Source organism: Emys orbicularis, chromosome 3 (assembly GCF_028017835.1).
Source record: "Emys orbicularis isolate rEmyOrb1 chromosome 3, rEmyOrb1.hap1, whole genome shotgun sequence".
NCBI classification, from domain to species: domain Eukaryota; kingdom Metazoa; phylum Chordata; order Testudines; family Emydidae; genus Emys; species Emys orbicularis.
In genome coordinates this window covers 103,802,113-103,829,925 of record NC_088685.1, presented here as the reverse complement: position 1 = coordinate 103,829,925, position 27,813 = coordinate 103,802,113, and the positions used below count along the sequence as shown (strand labels likewise).

The following is a 27,813-nucleotide window of genomic DNA, read 5'->3' as shown; positions in this document are numbered from 1 at the left end:
TAATCTCACACATGTTAAAGATACAGCAATATCCTGCAAAATCCTTGAAAACCTTTACTGAATTAAGTTTAAGTATCTTTGGGATCCATTGTGTTAAATAATGGTTTATGTATAATTTTGGGCCAGGATCATATGTAACCTCTCTAGTTGGGAGATGTGATGTAAGGCCCGGATGATCAAGAGACTATATTGGACAATGTTCATGACAAAAATGGACTTTGGGGATAATATGTGTGAAATGAACTTCCTGGGATATAAAGAAGAGGTGTATGCAAATTCCCCACCTCTGGTTATGCAACAACCCAGCCTTTTGAAGCTATGTCCTGAGGAGTGAGCCATTGTCTGTTGATCACATAAGGCCAAGCTCAAAGACCAAAGCTATATAAGGCAAGACTAAACTATAAATGGTTGTTCTGGTTCTGAATCTGAGACAGTTATTAACTAGTAGGCACAGGGAAAACCCTAGTTGTGGGTTTTGAAGGACTGATCCCAAGGATGGAGTTGGAGTGTCCTCTAGGAAGCTTTTTAACATGCATTACCTAACTTTCATTGTTTTTAATATGTTTTCTCGGTAATACTTTCACCTTAAGACTAAAGTGCTTGTTTATAAATACCTGTGTGGTAACTTGTAACAGCTGGCAATTACAGATGTTCAGAGCCTTCAGAGAGACAGCAAAGCACAGATGCTGGCCTATTTAGGCAGCCTGGCTTGCTGGGGATATCATAGTGTAAGCAGGGAAATGTGCAGCCTGGAAAAACCCTGGTCAGGAGGAAGAAAGATGCAAGTCTCTTCCCAAGCTAGGTGGTGGCTGAGGTGCTGGGAGCCTAGAGTGGTGCCCTGGAGGAACCACAGAGGTGGGATATGGGTTGCAGTTGCCCTGGTGACAGTACAGACAATTCCCCAAATCATTACATGTTCTCAGGGAGATGGTTCTGGCTTTCTGAGCCTGTGCCAATCCTGCGCCCTCAGCTGCTTTAACTTATGCCACCTGAATAAGGGTCTCTATGGGCTTGTCTACACATAAACTGCTACAGTGGTGCCACTGTAGCGCTTCAGAGAAGATGCTACCTATGCCGTCAGCGTAAGTAATCCACCTACCCATCGACCTACTGCTGCCCACAGTGGGGGAGAGATCGCATTAACTGCGGCAACCAGGGGTGTGGATTTTTCATACCCTGGAGCAATAGAATGATGCCAACATAAGTTCGTAATATAGACTAGGCCTAAGGGTCTGAACACCACTAAAGGATCGACCTGCATTTCTGAGGAACATATAAACCATGGAAAATATAGGTTTGGAATGGAAGTGCCATCTCAACCATACGTCTATACCTACTCAAACTCATTGAGAAAGAAAGGACCTAAATCATATATGGCTCGCAGCTCCCTTGCCCTCACCAGCCCAGCAGATGCACAGTCCCCCAGCAAGTGGCCTCCAGGGCAGACGAACCCTGCCATGTTCAGAGCTTGCGCCACCAACTTTTCACATGCAGAAACCCATGGGGCAGTGGAATTTCTGGGGCAGGCTGGGGGTAGGCCAGAGGAGGGAGGGGGTATATTGGCACCCTGGCCAGTGTAGTTAGGGTAGTTCTGCACCCTGGCTATTCCGAAGCCAGAAGGCCCATAGAAGCCATAGGCGCTAGAGTGCAATTTAGGGCTGCCCTAGTTTTCACTGGGAGCTGCACTGGAGCACAACAGACACATCAGGATGACACAAGCTGCTTCAATCGTTCCTCCAGTCTTAGCACTGGAATGAGTTTGGCCCAGAGTGTAGAAAAATGAGAGAGAGAGAGAGAGAGAGAGAAATACCCCACTGCAAAATTAATAAAGGTGGGATTTATTTTCTTTAACACACGTACCATTATCTATGACCTCAGTTTCCTCAGTCAGTATTCCTGACAAAGCAATTCTGTAATAATACCGAGATAACACCTGGTTGCTGGGGGAGCCAGTTAAATTTGCTTTCAAAAAAATAAAGGAAGGAACTTATAATGAGACTTAATTCAAACATATGCATGACAGTATATACTTAGTTAAACGACTGTCTTGTGATGAATCAAAGTAGATTGCTTAATGATGTTCTTTCAGACTCTAAATATCTGTCAGTGTTTACACCCTTTACCAGAGGGATTTCACTTTATGGGATGATAACTAAATTTCCCTTGTGTTTTCTGTTTTTCCCCTCACCCCACCCCTCATTTTTGAGAGGACAGCGTGCGTGTACTGTGTCATTAACTTTGCTAAGACAACTCAGAGGATAAAGCACTACTGAAACATGCGTCTCTTCCTGCCTTCTATTCACATTTTAATCTAGGGCTATATCTGAAGACAAGCTTCTCAAAAGGTAAGGAATTAAGAATCCATCCAACCACAGTGAAGTCAATGGGAGTTTTGCAATTGACTTAAATAGAAAGATCAGGCATTGAGGAAATTTAAATCAATAAATATGAATAGGTAAAAAATAAATTCTATATTATAGCAGAGGAGAATATTTTCAATAATAAAGTATTCTTTGCTACTTGTTTACCTATTTCAAAATGGCATTGAAAGCGGTAGTTACAACAGATATTTTGCTATGTTCTATTATTTACTTCCTAGTTACATACACATTTGTGGTATACTGGTGGACATAATACAACACTTTGGAATTATTAGGGGGTAGCCGTGTTAGTCTGTATCCACAAAAACAACAAGGAGTCCGGTGGCACCTTAAAGACTAGTCTTTAGTCTTTAAGGTGCCACCGGACTCCTTGTTGTTTTTTGGAATTATTGTACTCTCACTCATGTCGACTTTAATTCTCTTTTTCAGAAAGATTTAAAAACTGAAGAGCTTGACCTACCAGTGCCACATCATCACCAATGGTATACAAACGCAAACACTAAAAAATTCAGAGTAGTTAACAACAAAAGCACAACATGACTTCAGTGCTTCTTCAGAATGAAGAAGCACAATATTGCTTTGAGAATATTAATGGATCTTGCCATAAAACATCGTGGTCTTCTGGAATCCGGATAACTTTGTATGTTGTGCTTGGTTTTCTGACAATTCTTACACTAGGTGGAAACCTAATGGTAATGATTTCAATTGCTTATTTCAAACAGCTTCACTCTCCTACAAATATTTTGCTCGCCTCCTTGGCATGTGCTGATTTTTGTTTGGGTCTGACTGTGCTGCCCTTCAGCAGTATAAGATCTGTCGAAACATGCTGGTATTTTGGGGAAACATTCTGTAGATTCCATAGTTCTTTAGAAGTATCTTTTTGTTATTCATCAATATTTCACTTGTGCTTCATCTCTGTTGATCGCTACGTTGCTGTTACTGATCCTTTAATTTACCCTCTCAAGTTCACAGTGCCAGTTTCAGGCATGTTCATAGCTGTTGCCTGGATATTTTCATTAGTATTCAGTTTTTCTGTTGTCTTTACTGGGGCTAATGACAAAGGGATACAAGAATTAGTAAATGCCCCCTCCTGTGTAGGGAGCTGTCAGGTTCTCTTCAACAAAACTTGGGTGGCTGTAACCTCCCTCCTTTATCTAATACCTTTTTTTACAACAATTGCACTTTACAGCAAGATCTTTGCTGTGGCTAAACGACAAGCTAGAATGATAGAGATGATGAGCAACAACACCCAGTCATCTGACACTTACAGTGACAGAGTTAGCAAAAGAGAAAGGAAAGCTGCTAAAACCATTGGTATTGCTGTGATAGCTTTTGTGGTATTCTGGTCACCTTATTCTATAACTGTAATAACTGATGCTTTTTTTAACTTCATAACACCACCCCTTGTCTTTGACATTGTGGTTTGGTTAACTTATTCCAACTCTGCCATTAATCCTTTGATTTACTCTGTCTTTTATCCTTGGTTTCGAAAAGCAATGAAAGTGATTCTGAGCTGTAAAATGCTCCGACTTGATTGTTCAACAATGAATTTATTTCCAAACTGAAAACCTATCCGATCCTGCATAGAGCTACTCACCTCACACTTCACGGTCATTCCCCTTTTCATAAAATCTGGCTGTGTATTTCTTTTTCTGGATGAAATATTTCATCTTGATTTTATACTTTGTACAGCTTTTTATCATTGTGAAAAACTGGTTTATCATATGATATCAAGACAATTTATTTACAGATACTGTTAATTTAATACTAGATTTTGGTATGAAACAATAATAGAGCAATGTCCATTAGTTGTAATTGTGGAACTGAGAAGATAAAATGGCCAACCAGAATTAAATAAAGGTAAAAAAAGAAAGATCAAAATTAGTTTTTCAGTGAAATTCATCTTTATGTGTTAGGAAGTACTAACAATAAAGAAAAACAGAAATGATTTTCCATTCTTTTAAAACCTGTATGGTATCATTATTTACCAAATGAACACTATAAATATTAATATTTTATACTTATACATTACTGTCAACTTATGGGTTCTTTACTTATACTAATGAATTATGTCCCCCAACACCTATATGGAATGGATATTATTATCTTCATTTAATGAATAAGAACATTGAATTTCAGAGTGAGATGGACGTTTAACTCCCTTAGGCTCCTTTGAAAAACCCAACCAAAGAGATTAAGGATCCAATCCTGCTACTTTTTAAATTGGTGGCAAAACTCCCATTGACTTTTAATGTGAGCAAGAATAAGCCAGCACTGACTTGTTCATATTCACACAGGAAATGTCCAGCTCTGTGCCTTAACCACAAGACCAACCTTTCACTTGGAGAAGTATTGAGTAGAAATAAGACTCTTTCATGTGCACAAGGATTCCTCACACGAGGGAGGGTTCTAGTAATAACAGACACTAAAATAAAACAATAACCTAACGTGAAATTCAGATACCAGTGAATTCAATGGTAAAACTCCCCTTGATGTCAACGGGACCAAGATTTTACCCCTGCTGTTTTGAGAGAAAACTGTCCTTTCCATTACAGGAGAAAATCCAATCACAGAACAGTCTTCTGTGTCACAGCAATATTCTAAGGACTTGTCTATACTTGTAAGTTATTTTGGTTTAAAGTAAGGTGTGAATTTAAAGTGCAATAGCTAGTTATTCTGCAATGTCAATTCCAGTTAATTTCCCATGTAGACAAGCTCTAAAATATTTCATACTAGCAGCAAGGGATCTGGATTTCAAACACTTGCTACAGAAGCCCTGGACAGGCCAGTTGTGAATGAGAAATATTTGTTAGTTTGCAATAGAGCCATATAATAACAATAACTGCTTATTATCTGGTTTTCTAAATTGTAACAGAAGTAGGAGCATGCCACTGACTTTACTATAGTGGGCAAGCTAACTGTTTAGCACATGAAGTAACTGGGATTTTGTTAATACAAATTCCAAAAATAACTTTTTAAAAAATTCAACAAACAACAGGATGCGCAAGATAGGGAGGATGAAGGATACTTGAGCACAGACTTCAGAATGTAGTGTGGGATTTTCAAAAGCACCCAGCACTGGCCCTAACTCTGCTCCTGTGGAAGATTAAGTCCTACTCTAAATAATATGCAAAACACTATGGAGTGTAAATTTGTTTAAGTGGTTTTTCAATACATGTAATTAGCTTGTGAACTATTTGGGCCAGGGACCATCTTCCACCATATGTTTATATACACCCTAGTACACTGGGGGCTGAGATTTCATTAGGCACTACCTTAATTCAAATAAATACATAAATGCATATAACAATAAATTATTGTTATTCATTCTGATAAGCCACACTAATAAAAACTGCCCTGGAAACCTCTGGTATACAGTTTATCATTTCATGCATTTATCATTAGTTTTATTGTTCTAAACTGAAGATAAAAGAAGCGTAAATCAAATGTTTGATATTAGAGGATAAAATACACAAGGCAGTCTGTACCATTTCAGCTCTGCAAAGAAGGTGTTCAATAAGAATGTGGGCAGATGGCTGTGAACCATATGTACTACCATATGGCTGGCAGAAGACAGTAGAATGGGGGGAGGTGGAAGGGGATGAGCCATACACCCTTGTATGATACCGCAGTACTCATGGGCCAATGGCAGCCCTCCTTGGAGAAGAGGGCTGTGACTGATCAATCCTGAGACCTATAACAAGCACTCAACAGTGTTTTATACTGCAGAATGTTCAATTAAACTTTACACGACCAGCCCGCACAGCAGAATCTGATCAGTTCAAAAGCACATTACTCTCTTTCCAGTTCACTTTCAGAATACCGTATACTGTACGGAATACTCATTCTCTTTTCAAAGTCCGGGAAAGACACACCTCTTCATGCAGCCTTTCCCACAGTAAGGAGGAATACAGAGTGGCCAGGGGTCTGAATTTCAGAGATGCTGAGTACACACACCTTCCATTGACTTCAAAAAGTATTTTGGGGACTAGTACCTCTGAAAATCAGCCTCCCCCTCCCCCCCTTGCTCCTTGTTTTTCCTCTCGTTCCCTTAGTTTTCCTCTGCCTAATATGGGCACATGAAACATGTTTTTGCCTCAAGAGGAGCAGAGAATCAGACAGCTATTTAACCCTGAACTGAGCACCCTAATGGCTACATGGATGGAAGCTCTAGAAATAAATAGATTAGACAGTCTGACAGATAATATTGCTCAGAAATATTTCCTTTTCCCCTCTCTTGGGGCAATTTTGTGACCTGTTTTGTGATCTACCTCTCCTCCCATCCTGTAAAATCCTTGTGGCAACAACAACAATTACTTCCAAGGAATAATAGTATTAGGTAAATATTTAATAGATTTTTATCTGTCTTGTAATGTAAAATAGCTGCTGAAAATAAGGAGGAGAAGCCAGCACCATGTGCCCACTGGGAAGATCTCCATGGATCACTGATAGCCGGCAAACCAGTTTGGGAACCCCTGCTTACATAGGAATCACACAATACCATCAGAAGATATGAAATGTAGACATAGTTGTCCATATGCTGTGAATCAAAGTAAACTGTCTCCCCCAAGTTCCAGACAAAGTGTCTTCTCTGAAAAGGACATTTTTGATCATAACAAATCCAAAACAAAATACTGGTAGGTATATTGCTTTGAGAGAAGGGGTTGATTCTGATCTCAGCTAAGTCTCTGTAAATCAGGAGTGACTGTACTGAAATCAGTAGAGTTATATTGGTGTAATACCAATGTGAGATCAAAATCAAGTCCAAGATCTTCGGCTATCAGAGGAGAGCAGGATAACATCACTGTTGTGCCATCTAGTGGGTGATCCTGAATATTTCAACTGTAAGAAAAACAAAGCAATACAAATATCAACATTAAAATAATTGCTACACAAAATGAAATATTAAACCCACAGTCACCATGCATACACAATTTATGTAGCGTATGATAGCACAGATACATGGGCGTGTCATTTTCATTACTTTGTAAAAAAATATCAAAAGGCACCTATACCTGTTCAACTGAATTCCAAATAGCTGGCATAAAGACCTCACCTAAACCCTGCTAATCTACTTTGTTACAGAGATGAATCCTTTCTGGTATGCTTTAATAACTATGACTAAACGCTGTCACATTGTTTAAATTAATTGAAGAAAGGGCACAGAATCTGAAAAACTCTGTGCCCTTTCTTCAATTAACTTAAACAATGTGATACCGTTTAGTCATAGTTAATGAGATGGAAGAGTGTTGTGGAATAAGTATTGATATCAGAACTTCAACTAATATTTTATCAGTTGTTTGGGTTTTTCTTCTTCTAAGTTTTTTAAACTTCCTCTTAGTATGATTGTATTGTGGTAGCACCTAAGGGCTCCAAGCAGGGATCAAGGCTCCACAGTGCCAGGCACAAACACATAACAAAAAACAGTCTCTGCCCTTAAGAGCTCACAGGTTAAGTAACATTTATGTCACTATGTCATATTTATATAAGCATAACATATATTTGGAAGGGTTTTTCTCTCTCTCTCTCTCTTTTTTTTTAATACAGCGGATATTAGACTCTAATTTCAGACTGCGAATGAACACTTTAAATATTCTAAAAATTAAAAAAAAAATGATGAGAATATTAAGGTTCTTGATATTCCCTCTAGGAAACAATAATAAAATTGTAGAACTGCCTAGAAGCCTAGGATGACTGGGAAAAGAAGACAGTGGGTGGAAACAAGAGTCATTAAATATTGAAGACAGGAGAGGGTGGAGGTGTGAACTGCTCTGCTAACTACCAGGCTCCAGGACTGGTCCTGCAGGGTTCCCAGGCTCATGCTCTAGAGCAGGGGTGGGCAACCTTTCAGAAGTGGTGTGCCAAGTCTTCATTTATACACTCTAATTTAAGGCTTCGCGTGCCAGTAATACATTTTAACGTTTTTTAGAAGGTCTCACTATAAGTCTATTTATTATATAATCAAACTACTGTTATATGTAAAGTAAACAAGGGTTTCAAAATGTTTCAGAAGCTTTATTTAAAATTAAATTAAAATGCAGATCTTATCAGTTGAGTGTGATCCTTGCTCTTGCTTTTCCTTGCTGAGTTTTCCAATGTCTGGCACGTATTTGGATACTTTAAGCTGCACACAGGCTTCTGAGTGATCCGTTGTTAACCGGCTGGCAGGAGGTCAGTGGCTGGAACCCCAGATCGGCAGCTGAGGTGAGTGAAGCTGGTGGCTGGTAGGGCTGAGCAGGGCCGGAGGCCTGGATCCTGTCTGGCAGGGGGCCTGCACTGGAACTCCCACCGAAAGCAAGGGGAGTGGGGCTGCGGCGGGGACCACAGCTGGCAACGGGCCAGCAGCCGGAACCCCAGAGCAGCGACTGAGCGGCTCAGCCCGCCGCTGCTCTGGGGTTCCGGCCGCCAGCTCCTGCCAGCCAGGGTCTCAGCCCGCTGCCAGCCTGGGGTTCCTTCACCCAGGCCAGCAGCGGGTGCTGAGTGGGACCAGCGGCGGGACCCCGGCTGGCAAGGCAAGCAGCGGGAACCCCAGAGCGGCGGCGGGCTGAGCGGCTCAACCCGCCGCCACGTGCCATCAAAAATCGGCTCGCGTGCCACCTTTAGCATGCGGGGCGTAGGTTGCCGACCCCTGCTCTAGAGTCACAGCTCCATAGTAAGGAAGAACCGTGCAAGGCTGGAACGTGAATACTCCGCCTGTTTTCATGTGCCTTCTGAGAGAACAGAGTCCAGCTGCACAGAAAGATCCCAAAACTGGAGACTAAGTTAATCTGCTCACGCTTTGGGAAAGAGAAATGTATGTGTGTAGAAGCTGAGTTCTCTTAGGCTGTGGCCCCTCCTGTTGTGGAGGGTCTCTCGGAGGGCATCTGGCCAATATGTGCTTCCAGCTGAGATCTATAATATTGGCAGTTGTCATTGGGAGGGGAAAGGTTGGACTTTCTCCCCCTGTTCTCCTGGGTTTGGGATCTGCTTCTGAGGGTCTCCAGGATAACTGGGGGCTGGCTCTTCTCTTCCTTTCCTCTGGGACATTAGCACCATTAGGAGCTCTTTAATGACCTGAAATTGAAAAAGAAAGCCTACAAAAAGGGGCAACATGGATGAATTGCTAAGGGAAAAGAACAGTACAAGCGTGCAGGGATAAAATCAGAAAGAGTATGGCACAAAGTGAGTTACACCTAGCAAGGGACATACAAGACAGGGTCTTTAAATACATTAGGAGAAAGAGAAAGATGAAGGAAAGTGTTGGTCTTCTACTTAGCGGGGAAGGAGAGATAATAACTGATGACATCCAGAAAACTGAGGCATTTAATGCCTATTTTGCTTCAGACTTCACTAAAAAGGTGAATAGGAACCAGATACTCAATTAATACTAACAAAAAGATGGAAGGAACACAAGCCAGAGAACAAACACTTTAAAGAATATTTAGATAAGTTAGATATATTCAAGTTCGTCTTAGGTACTTCAGGAAGTAGCTGAAGCAATCTCAGAACCATTCGCAATTATCTTTGAGAACTCCTGGAAGATGAGTGAGGTCCCAGAACACTGGAGAAGGCAAACATAGTACCTATCTTTAAAGTGGGGAACAAATAGGACCCAGCGAATTTTTGACAAGTCAGTCAAACTCCAATACCTGGAAAGATATTGGTACAAATTATTAAACAATCAATTTATAAGCTCCTAGAGGATAAGAAGGTGATAAGGAATAGGGAAAATGGATTTGTCAAGAACAAAGCATGCCAAACCAACCTAATTTCCTTCTTTGGCCTACTGGATAAGGGGGAAGCAGTGGACATGATATGTCTTGATTTTAGTAAGACTTTAGACACAATCCCACATGATGGTCTCTTAAACAAATTAAGGAAATGTGGTCTACATGAAATTACTATCCAGTGAGTGAACAACTGGTTGAAAGGCACTACTCAAAGAGTAGTTATCAATGGTTTGCTGTCAAACTGGGAGGGTATATCTAGTGGGGTCCCACAAGGGTTAGGCCTCAGTCCAGTACTATTCACCATTTTCATTAATGACTTGAAAAAGGGAGTGGAAGGTATTCTTATAAAATTTGCTGATGACACCAAGCTACGAGGGATTGCAAGCACTTTGGAGGACAGTATTAAAATTCAAAATGACTGACAAATTGGAGAATTGGTCTGAATTCAACAAGATGAAATTCAATAAAGACGAGTGCAAAGTATTTCACTTAGAAAGGAAAAAATCAAATGCACAACTAACAAATTCAGAAAAAACTAGCTAGGTGTATATGTGTGAGTGAAAACAGTATGTCCCCCTCCCGGCAGGATGGGGTGGGGTAAAAACAGTGCGTCCCCCTCCTGACTGGGGGAAGGGGGTAAAAACAGCATGACCTCCTGCTGGCGGGAACGCGAGGGGTGAAAGAAAGGCTTCAGAGAAGATGCTACCAACGCAGACGGGAGGGGTTCTCCCTCTATGTTGGCGTAGGTAATCCACCTCCACAAGAGGTGGTAGCTAGGTTGATGGAAGAATTCTCCCATAGACCTACTGCTGTCCACATTGGGGGGTCAGATCACTTTAACTGCGGCGGAGCTCGGGGTGTGGATTTTCAATACCCATGAGCGATATAGTTATACCGACATAAATTCGTAATATAGACCAGGCCTAAGGACCTGAACACTACTAAAGGATCGACCTGCATTTCTGAGGAATTTATAAGCCATGGAAAATATAGGTTTGGAATGAAAGTGCCATCTCAACCATACTTCTCGACCTACTCATACTCATTGAGGAAGACATGACCTAAATCATATATGGCCCACAGCTCCCTGCCCTCACCAGCACAGCAGCTACACAGTCCCTCAGCAAGTGGCCTCCAGTGCAGATCAGAGCTTGCTCCACCAACTTGACACTTTCGGGAACCCAGGGGGCAGGGGAACTTCTGGGGCAGGCTGGGGATAGGCCAGAGGAGGGAGGGGGAATTTTGGCAGCCTGGCCACGTGTAGTTAGGGAAGTTCTGCACCCTGGCTATTCCAAAGCCAGAAGGCCTACAGAAGCCATGGCAAAAAGAGTGCAATTTAGCCCCCCCTAATTTGCACTGGGGGCTGCACTGGACCACAGCAGACACATCGGGATGACACAAGCTGCCTCAATCCTTGCTCCATTCTTAGCACTGGAATGAGTTTGGCCCAGAGTGTGGAAAAATGGTCGAAATATATGAGAAAGAGAGACAGGGACAGAGAGAGACAGAGAGAGAAAGAGAAATACCCCACTGCAAGATTAATAAAGGTGGGTTGGTTTTTCTTTAACACATGTACCATTATCTATGACCTCAGATTCCTCAGTCAGTATTCCCCACAAAGCAATTTACAAGTAATAATACCGAGATAACACCTGGTTGTTGTGGGAGCCAGTTAAATTTGCCTTCAAAAAATAAAGGAACGATCTTCTAATGAGACTTAGGTCAAACATATGCATCAGCTTATATACTTAGTTGAAGACTATCTTATGATAAATCAAAGTAGATTGCTTAATGAAGTTTTTTTCCCAGACTCTATGTATCTGTCAGTGTTTACACCTTTACTAGAGGGATTTCACTGTATGGGATGATTGCTAAATTTCCCTTGTGTTTGCTGTTTTTCCCCTCACCCCACCCCTCCTTTTTGAAAGGAGAGGGTGCCAGTACTTTCTCATTAACTTTCCTAAGACAACTCAGACGATAAAGCACTACTGAAAACATGCATCTCTTCCTGCCTTCTATTCACATTTTAATCCAGGGTTATATCTGAAGAAAAGCTTCTCAAAAGGTAAGGCATTAGAAGTCCATCCAACTACAGTGAACTCAATGGGGGTTTTGCAATTGTCTTAAATAGAAAAATCAGGCATCGAGGAAATGTAAATAAATATGAATAGGTAAAAATATAGTTAAACCCTAAATAAACTTTTCAATTATAAAGTATTTTTGCTACTTGTTTATCTAATTCAAAATGCCATTGAAAGCTGTAGTTACAACAGATATTTTGCCATGTTCTATTATTTACTTCCTATTTACGTACACATTTCTGGTATATTCGTAGACATAATAGAACACTTTGGAATTATTGTACTCTCACTCATGTTGACTTTAATTCTCTTTTTCAGAAAGACTTAAAAACTGAAGAGCTTGACCTACCAGTGCCACACCATCACCATTGGCATACAAATGCAAACACTAAAAAGTTCAGAGTAGTTAACAACAAAAGCACAACATGACTTCAGTGCTTCTTCAGAATGAAGAAGCACAATATTGCTTTGAGAATATTAATGGATCTTGCCATAAAACATCGTGGTCTTCAGGAATCCGGATAACTTTGTATGTTGTGCTTGGTTTTCTGACAATTCTTACACTAGGTGGAAACCTAATGGTAATGATTTCAATTGCTTATTTCAAACTGCTTCACTCTCCTACAAATATTTTGCTCGCCTCCCTGGCATGTGCTGATTTTTGTTTGGGTCTGACTGTGCTGCCCTTCAGCAGTATAAGATCTGTCGAAACATGCTGGTATTTTGGGGAAACATTCTGTAGATTCCACAGTTCTTTAGAACTATCTTTTTGTTATTCATCAATATTTCACTTGTGTTTCATCTCTGTTGATCGCTACGTTGCTGTTACTGATCCTTTAATTTACCCTCTCAAGCTCACAGTGCCAGTTTCAGGCATGTTCATAGCTATTGCCTGGATATTTTCATTAGTATTCAGTTTTTCTGTTGTCTTCACTGGGGCTAATAACAAAGGGATACAAGAATTAGTAAATGTCCTCTCTTGTGTAGGGAGCTGTCAGATTCTCTTCAACAAAACATGGGTGGTTGTATCCGCTCTCCTTTATCTAATACCTTTTCTTACAACGATAGCACTTTACAGCAAAATCTTTGCTGTGGCTAAACGACAAGCTAGAATGATAGAGATGATGAGCAACAACATCCAGTTGCCTGACACTTACAGTGACAGAGTTAGCAAAAGAGAGAGGAAAGCTGCTAAAACCATTGGTATTGCTGTGATAGCTTTTGTGGTATTCTGGACACCTTATTGTATAACTGTAATAACTGATGCTTTTTTTAACTTCATAACACCACCCCTTGTCTTTGACATTGTGGTTTGGTTCACTTATTCCAACTCTGCCATTAATCCTCTGATTTACTCTCTCTTTTATCCTTGGTTTCGAAAAGCAATGAAAGTGATTGTGAGCTGTAAAATGCTCCAGCTTGATTGTTCAACAATGAATTTATTTCCAAACTGAAAACCTATCCGATCCTGCATAGAGTTACTCACCTCATATTTCACAGTCATTGTCCTGTTCATAAAATCTGGCTGTGTATTTCTTTTTCTGAATAAACTATTGTCATCTTGATTTTAAACGTTGTACAACTTTTTATCATTATGAAAAACAGCTTGACCACATGATATCAAGACAATATATTTCCAGATACTATTAATTTAATACAGTACTATATTATGCCATGAAACTATAACTGAGCAATGTGCATTGGTTGTAATTTTGTGACTGAGAAGATAAAATGGCCCTCTACAATTAAACTGAGGCAATAAAAGAAAGATCAAAAATTAGTTTTTCAGTGAAATTCATCTCTATTTGTTAGGAAGTACTAACAATACTGAGAAACAGAAGTGTTTTTAAAACAATATGGTATCATTATTTACCAAAGGAACAATATAAATATTAATATTTTATACTTATATATTACTGTCAGCTTATGGGTGTTCAAATTATTTACTTATACTACTGAATTAAGTCTCCCTGCACCCATATGGAATGGATATTTTTATCCTCATTTAATGGATAAGAAAATTGAATTTCAAAGGAAGATGGACATTTAACTCTCTTAGGCTCCTTTGAAAAACCCACCCAAAAAGATCAAGGATCCAATCCTGATACTTTTTAAATAGATAGCAAAATTCACATTGACTTTTAATGGAAGCAAGAATAAGCCAGAACTCACTTGCCCATATTCACACAGGAAATGTCCAGCTTTGTGCCTTAACCACAAGACCAACCTTTCTCTTGGGGAAATATTGAGTAGAAATAAGACTCTTTCATGTGCACAAGGGTTCCTCACACAAAGGAGGGTTCTAGTAATAACAGACACTAAAAGAAAACAATAACCTAAGGTGAAATCCAGATACCAGTTAATTCAATGGTAAAACTCCCATTGACTTTAATGGGACCAAGATTTTACCCCTGCTGTTTTGAGAGAAAACTGTCCTTTCCATTACAGGAGAAAATCCAATCACAGAACAGTCTTCTGAGTCACAGCAACATTCTAAGGGCTTGTGTATCCTTGAAAGTTATTTTGGTTTAAAATAAGGTGTGAATTTAAAGTGCAATAGCTAGTTATTCTGCAATGTCAATTCCAGTTAATTTCCTATGTAGCCAAGCCCTAAGATATTTCTTACTGGCAGCAAGGGATCTGGATTTAAAACACTTGCTACGGAAGCCCTGGACAAGCCAGTTGTGAATGAGAAATATTAGTTAGTTTGCAATATTGCCATATAATAACAGTAAGTGCTTATTATCTGCTTTGCTAAATTGTAAGTGAAGTAGGAGCATGCTACTGACTTTACTGTAGTAGGCAAGCTAACTGTGTATCACATGAACTAACTGGGATTTTTTTAATAAAAACTTCTAAAAGTTTAATTTACAAATTCCAAAAATAACTTTTTTTAAATTCAACAAACAACAGGATGGGCAAGGTCTGGAGGATGAAGGATACTTGAGCACAGACTTCAGAATGTAGTGTGGGATTTTCAAAAGCACCCAGCACTGGCCTAACTCTGCTCCTGTTGAAGATTAAGTCCCACTCTAAATAATATGGAAAACATTATGGAGAATAAATTTGTTTAAGTGGTTTTTCAATACATGTAATGAGCTTGTAAACTGTTTGGGCCAGGGACCATCTTCCACCATATGTTTTTACAGGCCTTAGCAGACTGGGGGCAGAGATTTCATTAGGCACTACTTTAATATAAATAAATAAATAGATAATAGAAATAAATAAATAAATTATTATTAATTCTGATGAGCCATACTAATAAAAACTGCCTTGGAAACATCTGCTATACAGTTTATCATTTCATGCATGTATCATTAATTTTATTGTTCAAAACTGAAGATAAAAGAAGTGTAATCAAATGTTTGATATTAGAGGATAGAATTCACCCTGGTACACAAGGCCCTCTGTACCACTTAAGCTCTAAAAAGAAGGTGTTCAATAAGAATGTGGGCAGACAGCTGTGAACCATATGTACTACAAAAAGGGCTGCCAGTCTTCCTGGCTGGCAGGAGACTGTAGAATAAGGGGAGGTGGAAGGGGATGTTCCACATACCCTCGTATGATACTGCAGTACTCAGGGGCCAATGGCAGCCGTCTTTGGAGAAGAAGGCTGTGACTGATGAATCCTGAGACCTCTAACAAGTACTCAACAGAGTTTTATACTGCAGAATGTCCAATGAAATTTTGCATGACCAGCCTGCACAGCAGGGTCCGATCAGTTCAAAACCACATTACTCTGTTTCCAGTTCACTTTCAGAACACCGTACACTGTATGGAATACTCAGCCTCGTTTCGGGTGCAGGGAAAGACACACCGCTTCATGCAGCCTTTCCCACCATAAGGAGGAATAAAGAATGGCCTGGGGTCTGTATTTCAGAGATGCTGAGTACCCAACACCTTCAATTGACTTCAGAAAATTTTTTGGGGACCAGTACCTCTGAAAATCAGCCTCCCCCCTCCTTGTTTTTCCTCTCATTCCCCTTAGTTTTCCTCTGCCTGATATGGGCACATGAAACATGATTTTGCCTCAAGAGCAGCAGAGAAGATGGTACATAATCAGACAGTTACTTAACCGAAACTTAGCACTCAAATGCTACAGGGATGGAGGCTCTAGAAATAAATAGATGAGACAGTCTGAGAGATAATATTGCTCAGAAGCATTTCTTTCCCCCCCCTCTCCTGGGGCAATTCAGTCTGTTTTGTGATCTATCTCTCCTCCCATCCTGTAACATCCTTGTGGCAAAAAAAACCCAATACCTTACATGGAAGAATAATATTAGGTAACTATTTAATGCATTTTTATCTGGCTTGTAACATAAAATAGCTGATGGAGATAAGGATGAGAAGCCAGCATCATATGCCCACCAGGAAGATCCCCAGGGGCCACTGGTAGCTTGCAAATCACAGTTTGGGAACCTCTGCTTTAATGCATAGGCATCACACACTACCATTAGAAGATATGACACAGCTGTCCGTATGCTGTGAATCAAAGTATACTGTCCCCCAAGTTCCAGACAAAGAGTCTTCCATGTAAAGGACAAATCCAAAACAAAATACTGGTAGGTATATTGCTTTGAGAGAAGGGGTTGATTCTGATCTCAGCTGACTCTGTAAATCAGGAGTGACTGTACAGAAATCAGTAGAGTTATATTGGTGTAAAACCAATGTGAGATCAAAATCAAGCCCAAGATCTTCAGCTAACAGAGGAGAGCAGGATAACGTCACTGTTGTGCCATCTAGTGGGTAATACTGGGTTATCCTGAATATTTCAACTGTAAGAGAAAGAAAACAATACAAATAGCAGCATTAAAATAATTGCTAATCAAAATAAAATAATCATAGAATATTAGGGTTGGAAAAGACCACAGGCGGTCATCTAGTCCAATCCCCTGCTCAAAGCAGGACCAACACCCACTAAATCGTCCCAGCCAGGGCTTTGTCAAGCCAGGCCTTAAAAATCTCTGAGGATGGAGATTCCACCACCTCTGTATGTAACCCATTCCAGGGCTTCATCACTCTCCTAGTGAAATAGTGTTTCCTGATATCCAACCTAGACCTCCTCCACAACTTGAGACCATTGCTTCTTGTTCTGTCATCTGCCACCACTGAGAACAGCTGAGCTCCAACCTCTTTGGAACCCCCCTTCAGATAGTTGAAGGCTGCTATCAAATCTCCCCTCACTTTTCTCTAGACTAAATAACCCCACTTCATAGAATATCAGGGTTGGAAGGAACCTCAGGAGGTCATATAGTCCAACCCCCAGATAGATTTTTGCTCCAGATTCCTAAATGGCCTCCTCAAGGATTGAACTCACAACCCTGGGTTTAGCAGGCCAATGCTCAAAGCACTGAGTTATTCCTCCTACAGTTCCCTCAGCCTCTCCTCGTAAGTCATGTGCCCCAGCCCCCTAATCATTTTCGTTGCCCTCCGCTGGACTTTATCCAATTTGTCCACATCCCTTCTGTAGTGGGGTGCAACAAAACTGGACGCAATACTCCAGGTGTGGCCTCACCAGTGCCGAATAGAGGGAAATAATCACTTCCCTCGATCTGCTGGCAAAGCTGCTCCTAATACTAATACAATTAATTTAAACAATGTGATATTCTAAAAATGAAATATTAAACCCACAATCAGCATGCATACAGAATTTATGTAGAGTATGATAGCACAGATACATGGGAGTGCCATTTGTATTACTCTTTATATAAAACAATTTCAAAAAGCACCTATCCCTGCTCAATTGAATTCCAAATAGCTGGCATAAAGACCGCACCTAAGCCCTGCTAATCTACTTTGTTCCACCTCTGGGATGACTCCTCTCTGGCATGCTTTAATAAATATGATTAAATGCTATCACATTGTTTAAATGAATTGAAGAGAGGGCATCGGGTCTGAAACAGTCAATTAGATGGAAGAGTGTTGTGGAATGAGTATTGATATCAGAACTTCAGCTAATGTTTTTTTCGTTTGTTTCGGTTTTTCTTCTTCTAAGTTTTTGAACTTCCTCTTAGTATGATTGCGTTATGGTAGCACCTAAGGGCTCCAAGCAGGGATCAAGGCTCCACAGTGCCAGGCACAGACATATAACAAAAAACAGTCTCTGCCCTGAAGAGCTCACAGGCTAAGTAACATCTATGTCACTCTGCTGTATTTACATATGCATAACATATATTTGGAAGGGTTTTTCTCTTTTCTTTCCTTTCTTTCTTTTTTTGTTTTTGTTTGATACAGCAGAATTAGACTCTAATTTCAGACTGTGAATGAACACTTTAAATATTCTAAAAATTAAAAAGGCAGTGATGAGAATGTTAAAGTTCTTGATATCCTCACTAGGAAACAATAATAAAATTGTAGAACTGCCAAGAAGCCTAGGATGACTGGGAAGAGAAGACAGTGGGTGAAATAACTGTCATTAAATATTGAAAAGACAGGACTACCAGGCTCCAGCACCAGTCCTGCAGGGTTCCCAGGCTCATGCTCTGCAGTCGCAGCTCCACAGTAAGGAAGAGAAGTGCAGGGCTGGAACGGTGAATACTCTGCCTGCTTTCTTGTGCTTTCTGAGGGAACAGAGTCCAGCTGTACAGAAAGTTCCCAAAACTGGAGACTAGGTTAACCTGCTCACCCTTTGGGAAAGAGAATGTATGTGTGTAGAAGCTGAGTTCTCTTAGGCTGTGGCCCCTCCTGTTATGGAGGGTCTCTGGGAGGGCAGGTGGCCTCTAACTGCTTCCAGCTGAGATCTATAATATTGGCAGTTGTTGTTGAGAGGGGAAAGGAGTTGGATCTTCTCTCCCTATTCTCCTGCATTTTGGATCTGCTTCTGAGGGTCCTCAGGATACCTGGGGGCTGGCTCTTCTCTTCCTTTCCTCTGGGGCATTAAAACCATTAGGAGCTCTTTAATGACCTGAAATTCAAATTCAAAAAGAAAGCCTACAAAAAGGGGAAACATGGATGAATTGCTAAGGAGGAAAGAACAGTACAACCATGTAGGTACAAAATCAGAAAGAGTATGGCACAAAGTGAGTTACACCTAGCAAGGGACATACAATACAGGATCTTTAAATACATTAGGAGAAAGAGAAAGATGAAGGAAAGTGTTGGTCTTCTACTTAGCGGGGAAGGAGAGGTAATAACTAATGACATCCAGAAAACTGGTGTATTTAATGCCTATTTTGCTTCAGACTAAAAAGGTTAATAGGGACCAGATACTCAACTCAATTAATACTACCAAAAAGATGGAAGGAACACAAGCCAATGTAGCGAACAAACAGGTCAAAGAATATTTAGATAAGTTAGATGAATTCAAGTTCATCTTAGGTACTTAATGAAGTAGCTGAAGCAATCTCAGAACCATTCGCAATTATCTTTGAGAACTCCTGGAAGATGAGTGAGGCCCCAGAACACTGGAGAAGGGCAAATATAGTACCTATCTTTAAAGTGGGGAACAAAGAGGACCCAGAGAATTATAGAGAAGTCAGTCAAACTCTGATACCTGGAAAGATACTGATACAAATTACACTGGTCTACAATTTTTGAGAAGTCGTCTGCTTCAGAGATAAAATGTGCTATTTATTATGTATTTTGATGTGCTGAATTCAAATATGACAATTAAAACAACTGATTGGCTACTGTTTCTAAGATATTTAAGTTTTTACATTTTATGTCTATATATATTGTGTAGATAGTAGAGTTTTAATCATAAATTGTAAACCTAGGTCTTTTCATGTGTTTATGGTTGCTTTACAGGATAATATTTCACCTGTCCTGTTTATGGAACACTTTAAAAATCAGCAAAAGGGTTATATAAATAAAATTTATTATGAAACAAAAGGCAAAAAACTATTATGTACATAGTTTAGTCCTATTCAGTGTCTACTCGGTGCTTCTTGGCTTCTCTCTTGTATTCATTAAATGGAGCATCTCTTGTCACTGTCCAGCAATAGTCTGCAAGCATTGATGGGCTCCATTTGCCCTGATAGCGTTTCTCCATTGTTGCAATGTCCTGGTGAAATCACTCGCCGTGCTCGTCGCTCACTGCTCCACAGTTCGGTGGAAAAAAATCTAGATGAGAGTGCAAAAAATGTATCTTTATTGACATGTTGCAACCAAGGCTTTTGTATGCCTTGAGGAGGTTTTCCACCAACAACCTGTAGTTGTCTGCCTTGTTGTTTCCGAGAAAATTTATTGCCACTAACTGGAAGGCTTTCCATGCCGTCTTTTCCTTGCCACGCAGTGCATGGTCAAATGCATCATCTCGAAGAAGTTCACGAATCTGAGGACCAACAAAGACACCTTCCTTTATCTTAGCTTCACTTAACCTTGGAAATTTTCCACGGAGGTACTTGAAAGCTGCTTGTGTTTTGTCAATGGCCTTCACAAAGTTCTTCATCAGACCCAGCTTGATGTGTAAGGGTGGTAACAAAATCTTCCTTGATTCAACAAGTGGTGGATGCTGAACACTTTTCCTCCCAGGCTCCAATGACTGTCGGAGTGGCCAATCTTTCTTGATGTAGTGGGAATCTCTTGCACGACTATCCCATTCGCAGAGAAAACAGCAGTACTTTGTGTATCCAGTCTGCAGACCAAGCAAGAGAGCAACAACCTTCAAATCACCACAAAGCTGCCACTGATGTTGGTCATAGTTTATGCACCTCAAAAGTTGTTTCATGTTGTCATAAGTTTCCTTCATATGAACTGCATGACCAACTGGAATTGATGGCAAAACATTGCCATTATGCAGTAAAACAGCTTTAAGACTCAATCAAACACTGACAAATAAGAGAGCTCGACACTCTATGATTTGTAGAGCTGATATAGGACAATTTGTTCAGCAGAGTGATGTAAGCTTCGTTATGATTGCATCATCCATGACTTCTAGGAATAACATGATGCAATTCATATCATGTATGACGCAATACCAGCTTCAGATTGCATCATTCATTGTTTTGCCTAAAAAGCAAGTACTGTCCAAACCCAGTCATAGATTTATTCATAGATCCAGTCAAAGATGTATTTTAGTCATTTCTGGTTTAAACTGAGATCCCTTCCCTTTATAACTCACTTATCCTCTGCCATTTGACTACATTTATTTCAGAAGCATTTTGGCTGTAGAGCAGTGTTATTAAACAATCAATTTGTAAGCTCCTAGAGGATAATGAGGTGATAAGGAATAGCCAAAATGGATTTGTCAATAACAAAGCATGCCAAACCAACCTAATTTCTTTCTTTGGCCTACTGTATAAGGGGGAAAAAGTGGACATGATATATCTTGATTTTAGTAAGACTTTAGACCAGAGGTGGGCAAACTTTTTGGCCCGCAGGCCATATAGGGGTTGCGCTACTGTTTGGAGGGCCTGGTAGGGAAGGCTGTGCCTCCCCAAACAGCCTGGCCCCCGCCCCCTATCCATCCCCTCCCACTTCCCGCCCCCGACTGCCCCGCTCAGAGCCCCCAACCCATCCAACCCCCCCTGCTCCTTGTCCCCTAACCGCCCCCCTCCCGGGACCCCCACCACCTATCTAACCCCCCTGCTCCCTGTCCCCTGACTGCCCCAACCCCTATCCACACCCCCACCCCCTGACAGCCCCCCCGGGACTCCCACCCCCTATCCAACCGCCCTCTAGTCCTCGTCCCCTCACCACCCCCTCCCAGGACCCCCCGCCCCTAAGTGCCCCCGGGATCCCAGCCCCCCCGCTCCCTGTCCCCTGACTGCCCTCCTGACCCCTGTCCACATCCTCGCCCCCTGACAGGCCCCCCCGACAGGCTCCCGGGACGCTCACTCCCAACCCTCCCTGTTCTCCATCCCCTGACCGCCCCCCCAGAACCTCTGCCCCATCCAACCTCCCCCTCCTCCCTGACTGCCCCCCAGGACACCCCGCTCCCTTACCCAACCCCCCGTTCCCTGCCCCCTTACCAGCAGCAGGAGCTCGCAGCCACGACACCTGGCCAGAGCCAGCTGTGATCCCCACTCTGCCCCGTGGGAGCGGCAGGCCAGATTGAAGCCCGGCTGCAGGGGAGAGGGGACAGCGGGGAAGGGGCCGGGGACTAGGTTCCCTGGCCGGGAGATCAGCGGCCAGGCAGGATGGTCCAGCGGGCCTGATGTGGCCCGCAGGCTGTAGTTGGCCCACGTCTGCTTTAGACACAATCCCACATGACGGTCTCTTAAACCAATTAAGGAAATGTGGTCTACATGAAATTACTATACAGTGAGTGAACAACTGGTTGAAAGGCCCTACTCAAAGACTAGTTATCAATGGTATGTTGTCAAACTGGGAAGGTATATCTAGTGAGGTCCCACAAGGGTTAGGGCTTGGTCTAGTACTATTCACCATTTTCAATAATGACTTGAAAAAGGGAGGGTATTCTTATAAAATTTGCTGATGACACTAAGCTACGAGGGATTGCAAGCACTTTGGAGGACAGTATTAAAATTCAAAATGACTGACAAATTGGAGAATTGGTCTGAATTCAACAAGATGAAATTCAATAAAGACAAGTGCAAAGTATTTCACTTAGGAAGAAAAATTTAAATGCACAACTAACAAATCGTCTGAAGCAAAATAGGCATTAAATACATCAGTTTTCTGGATGTCATTAGTTATTACCTTTCCTTCCCCGCTAAGTAGAAGACCAACACTTTCCTTCATCTTTCTCTTTCTCCTAATGTATTTAAAGATCCTGTATTGTATGTCCCTTGCTAGGTGTAACTCACTTTGTGCCATACTCTTTCTGATTTTGTACCTACATGGTTGTACTGTTCTTTCCTCCTTAGCAATTCATCCATGTTTCCCCTTTTTGTAGGCTTTCTTTTTGAATTTGAATTTCAGGTCATTAAAGAGCTCCTAATGGTGTTAATGCCCCAGAGGAAAGGAAGAGAAGAGCCAGCCCCCAGGTATCTTGAGGACCCTCAGAAGCAGATCCAAAACGCAGGAGAACAGGGAGAGAAGATCCAACTCCTTTCCCCACTCAACAACAACTGCCAATATTATAGATCTCAACTGGAAGCAGTTAGAGGCCACCTGCCCTCCCAGAGACCCTCCATAACAGGAGGGGCCAAAGCCTAAGAGAACTCAGCTTCTACACACATACATACAATAACTGGCTATGTGTGTGTGTGTGAGTGAAAACAGCATGTCCCCCTCCCGGCAGGATGGGGTGGGGTAAAAACAGTGCTTCCCCCTCCTGGCTGGGGGAAGGAGGGAAAAACAGCACGTCCTCCCACGGTGGCGGGGTGAGGGGTCAAAGAAATGCTTCACAGTAGACGCTACCTACACAGATGGGATGGGGTTCTCCTGTTGGCGTAGGTAATCCACCTCCACGAGAGGCGGTAGCTAGGTTGATGGAAGAATTCTCCCATAGACCTAATGCTGTCCACACTGGGGGTGAGATCGCTTTAACTGTGGCAAGGCTCAGGGGTGTAGATTTTTCATACCTCTGAGCGATGTAGTTATACCGACATAAGTTCATAATATAGACTAGGTCTAAGGGCCTAAACACCACTAGAGGATCGACCTGCATTTCTGAGGAACCTATAAGCCATGGAAAATATAGGTTTGTAATGGAAGTACCATCTTAACCATATGCCTACACCTACTCAAACTCATTGAGGAAGACAGGACCAAATCATATATGGCCCGCAGCTCCTTGCCCTCACCAGCACAGCAGCTGCACAGTCCCTCAGCAAGTGGCCTCCAGGGCAGATCAGAGCTTGTTCCAACAACTTGACACTTTCAGAAACCCATGGGGCAGGAGAACTTCTGGGGCAGGCTGGGGATAGGCCAGAGGAGGAAGGGGGGATTTTGGCAGCCTGGCCGGGTGTAGTTAGGGAAGTTCTGCACCCTGGCTATTCCAAAGCCAAAAGGCCTATAGAAGCCATGGCAACGAGAGTGCAATTTAGCCCCCCCAATTTGCACTGGGGGCTGCACTGGACCACAGCAGACACATCGGAATGACACAAGCTGACTCAATCCTTGCTCCATTCTTAGCACTGGAATGAGTTTGGCCCAGAGTTTGGAAAAATGGCCAAAATATATGAGAGAGAGAGAGAGAGAGAGAGAGAGAGAGAGAGAGAGAAATAAATAAAAATACCCCACCACAAGAATAATAAAGATGGGGTAGATTTTCTTTAACACACGTACCATTATCTATGACCTCAGTTTCCTTACTCAGTATTTCTAACAAAAAAAAATTACAGTAATAACACTGAGATAACACCTGGTTGCTGTGGGAGCCAGTTAAATTTGCCTTCAAAAAAATAAAGGAAGGATCTGATAATGAGACTTAGGTCAAACATATGCATCACAGTGTATACTTAGTTAAAGGACTGTCTTGTGATGAATCAAAGTGGATTGCTTAATGATGTTTTTTTCCAGACTCTACGTATCTTTCAGTGTTTACGACTTTTACCAGAGGGATTTCACTGTATGGGATGATTGCTAAATTTCCCTTGTGTTTGCTGATTTTCCCTTCACCCCACCCCTCATTTTTGAGAGGAGAGCGTGCCAGTACTTTCTCATTAACTTTCCTAAGACAACTCAGAGGATAAAGCACTACTGAAAACATGCATCTCTTCCTGCCTTCTATTCACATTTTAATCCAGGGTTATATCTGTGGAAAAGCTTCTCAAAAGGTAAGGCATTAGGAGTCCATCCAACTACAGTGAACTCAATGGGAGTTTTGCAATTGTCTTAAATAGAAAGATCAGGCATCGAGGAAATGTAAATAAATATGAATAGGTAAAAATACAGTTAAACCCTAAATAAACTTTTCAATTATAAAGTATTTTTGCTACTTGTTTATCTAATTCAAAATGCCATTGAAAGCTGTAGTTACAAGAGATATTTTGCCATGTTCTATTATTTACTTCCTATTTACGTACACATTTCTGGTATACTCGTGGACATAATAGAACACTTTGGAATTATTGTATTCTCACTCATGTCGACTTTAATTCTCTTTTTCAGAAAGACTTAAAAACTGAAGAGCTTCACCAATCGGTGCCACACCATCACCATTGGTATACAAACGCAAAAACTAAAAAGTTCAGAATAGTTAACAACAAAAGCACAACATGACTTCAGCGCTTCTTCAGAATGAAGAAGCACAATATTGCTTTGAGAATATTAATGGATCTTGCCATAAAACATCGTGGTCTTCTGGAATCCGGATAACTTTGTATGTTGTGCTTGGTTTTCTGACAATTCTTACACTAGGTGGAAACCTAATGGTAATAATTACAGTAGCTTATTTCAAACAGCTTCACTCTCCTACAAATATTTTGCTCGCCTCCTTGGCATGTGCTGATTTTTGTTTGGGTCTGACTGTGCTGCCCTTCAGCAGTATAAGATCTGTTGAAACATGCTGGTATTTTGGGGAAATATTCTGTAGATTCCACAGTTCTTTAGAACTATCTTTTTGTTATTCATCAATATTTCACTTGTGTTTCATCTCTGTTGATCGCTACATTGCTGTTACTGATCCTTTAATTTACCCTCTCAAGTTCACAGTGCCAGTTTCAGGCATGTTCATAGCTGTTGCCTGGACATTTTCAATAGTATACAGTTTTTCTGTTGTCTTCACTGGGGCTAATGACAAAGGGATACAAGAATTAGTAAATGCCCCCTCCTGTGTAGGGAGCTGTCAGATTCTCTTCAACAAAACATGGGTGGTTGTATCCACTCTCCTTTACCTAATACCTTTTTTCACAACAATAGCACTTTACAGCAAAATCTTTGCTGTGGCTAAACGACAAGCTAGAATGATAGAGATGATGAGCAACAATACCCAGTCGTCTGATAATTACAGTGACAGAGTTAGCAGAAGAGAGAGGAAAGCTGCTAAAACCATTGGTATTGCTGTGATTGCTTTTGTGGTATTCTGGTCACCTTATTCTATAATTGTAATAACTGATGCTTTTTTTAACTTCATAACACCACCCCTTGTCTTTGACATTGTGGTTTGGTTCACTTATTCCAACTCTGCCATTAATCCTTTGATTTACTCTGTCTTTTATCCTTGGTTTCGAAAAGCAATGAAAGTGATTGTGAGCTGTAAAATGCTCCAGCTTGATTGTTCAACAATGAATTTATTTCCAAACTGAAAACCTATCCAATCCTGCACAGAGCTACTCACCTCACACTTCACAGTCATTGCCCTGTTCATAAAATCTGGCTGTGTATTTCTTTTTCTGAATAAACTATTGTCATCTTGATTTTATACTTTGTACAGCTTTTTATCATTGTGAAAAACGGCTTGACCACATTATATCAAGAAAATAGATTTACAGATACTATTAATTTAGTACAGAATTATGCTTTGAAACTATAATGGAACAATGTCCATTAGTTGTAATTGTGGAACTGAGAATATAAAATGGCCCTCCAGAATTAAACAAAGGCAAAAAAAGAAAGATCAAAAATCAGTTTTTCAGTGAAATTCATCTCTATTTGTTAGGCAGTACTAACAATACTGAGAAACAGAATTTTTTTTCTGTTTAAAAAGTTTAAAAAATAGGTTTCCTTTAAAATCTGTATGATATCATTATTTACCAAATAAACAATATAAATATTAATATTTTATACTTATATATTACTGTCAGCTTATGGGTGTTCAAATTATTTACTTATACTACTGAATTAAGTCTCCCTGCACCCATATGGAATGGATATTTTTATCCTCATTTAATGGATAAGAAAATTGAATTTCAAAGGTAGATGGACTTTTAACTGTCTTAGGCTCCTTTGAAAAACCCAATCAAAGAGATTAGGGATCCAGTCCTGCTACTTTTTAAACTGGAGGTAAAACTCCCATTGACTTTTAATGGGAGCAAAAATAAGCCAGCACTGACTTGCCCATATTCACACAGGAAATGTTCATCTCTGTGCCTTAACCACAAGACCAACCTTTCTCTCAGGGAAGTATTGAGTAGAAATAAGACTCTTTCATGTGCACAAGGATTCCTCACACAAGGGAGGGTTCTAGTAATAACAGACACTAAAAGAAAACAATAACCTAACGTGAAATCCAGATACCTGTGAATTCAATGGTAAAACTCCCATTGACTTTAATGGGACCAAGATTTTACCTCTGCTATTTTGAGAGAAAACTGTCCTTTCCATTACAGGAGAAAATCCAATCACAGAACAGTTTTTTGAGTCACAGCAACATTCTAAGGGCTTGTCTATACTTGAAAGTTATTTTGGTTTAAAATAAGGTGTGAATTTAAAGTGCAATAGCTAGTTATTCTGCAATATCAATTCCGGTAAACCTCCCATGTAGACAAGCCCTAAGATATTTCCTACTGCCAGCAAGGGATCTGGATTTCAAACACTTGCTACAGGAGCCCTGGACAAGCCAGTTGTGAATGAGAATTATTTGTTAGTTTGCAATATTCCTCTATAATAACAATAACTGCTTATTATCTGGTTTGTTACATTGTAAGTGAAGTAGGAGCATGCCATTGATTTTACTGTAGCAGGCAAGTTAACTGTGTATCACAGGAACTAACTAGGATTTTGTTAATAAAAACTTCTAAAAGTTTAATTTGCAAATTCCAAAAATAACTTTTTTTTTAAATAATTCAATTTCCGTGGCAGATTTTCCCTGCCTGCTTCAGTCTGTATAGGGTGAAAATCTCCCTCTTCCTG

At 40.8% G+C, this 27,813-nt stretch overlaps 3 protein-coding genes across 3 annotated transcripts; all 3 read left to right on the top strand.

Annotated features, from left to right (window-relative positions):
• The first annotated feature begins 2,917 nt into the window (after nt 1–2,917).
• Nucleotides 2,918–3,946, top strand: LOC135875667 (trace amine-associated receptor 7a-like). The gene has a single exon (XM_065400619.1). It carries the CDS (start codon nt 2,918–2,920, stop codon nt 3,944–3,946), a length of 1,029 nt encoding a protein of 342 aa, XP_065256691.1.
• An 8,650-nt stretch (nt 3,947–12,596) lies between these two features.
• LOC135876061 (trace amine-associated receptor 7a-like) lies at nt 12,597–13,625 on the top strand. The gene has a single exon (XM_065401205.1). The coding sequence runs from the start codon at nt 12,597–12,599 to the stop codon at nt 13,623–13,625; it is 1,029 nt and encodes a 342-aa protein (XP_065257277.1).
• Nucleotides 13,626–25,238: 11,613 nt separating this feature from the next.
• On the top strand, nt 25,239–26,267 carry LOC135876082 (trace amine-associated receptor 7a-like). Its single transcript, XM_065401242.1, has one exon. The coding sequence runs from the start codon at nt 25,239–25,241 to the stop codon at nt 26,265–26,267; it is 1,029 nt and encodes a 342-aa protein (XP_065257314.1).
• Nucleotides 26,268–27,813: the final 1,546 nt, after the last annotated feature.

Bases quoted from the DNA above. Each gene is read 5' to 3' on its own strand.
- LOC135875667 (XM_065400619.1), top strand. From the start codon at position 2,918: ATGACTTCAGTGCTTCTTCAGAATGAAGAAGCACAATATTGCTTTGAG.
- LOC135876061 (XM_065401205.1), top strand. From the start codon at position 12,597: ATGACTTCAGTGCTTCTTCAGAATGAAGAAGCACAATATTGCTTTGAG.
- LOC135876082 (XM_065401242.1), top strand. From the start codon at position 25,239: ATGACTTCAGCGCTTCTTCAGAATGAAGAAGCACAATATTGCTTTGAG.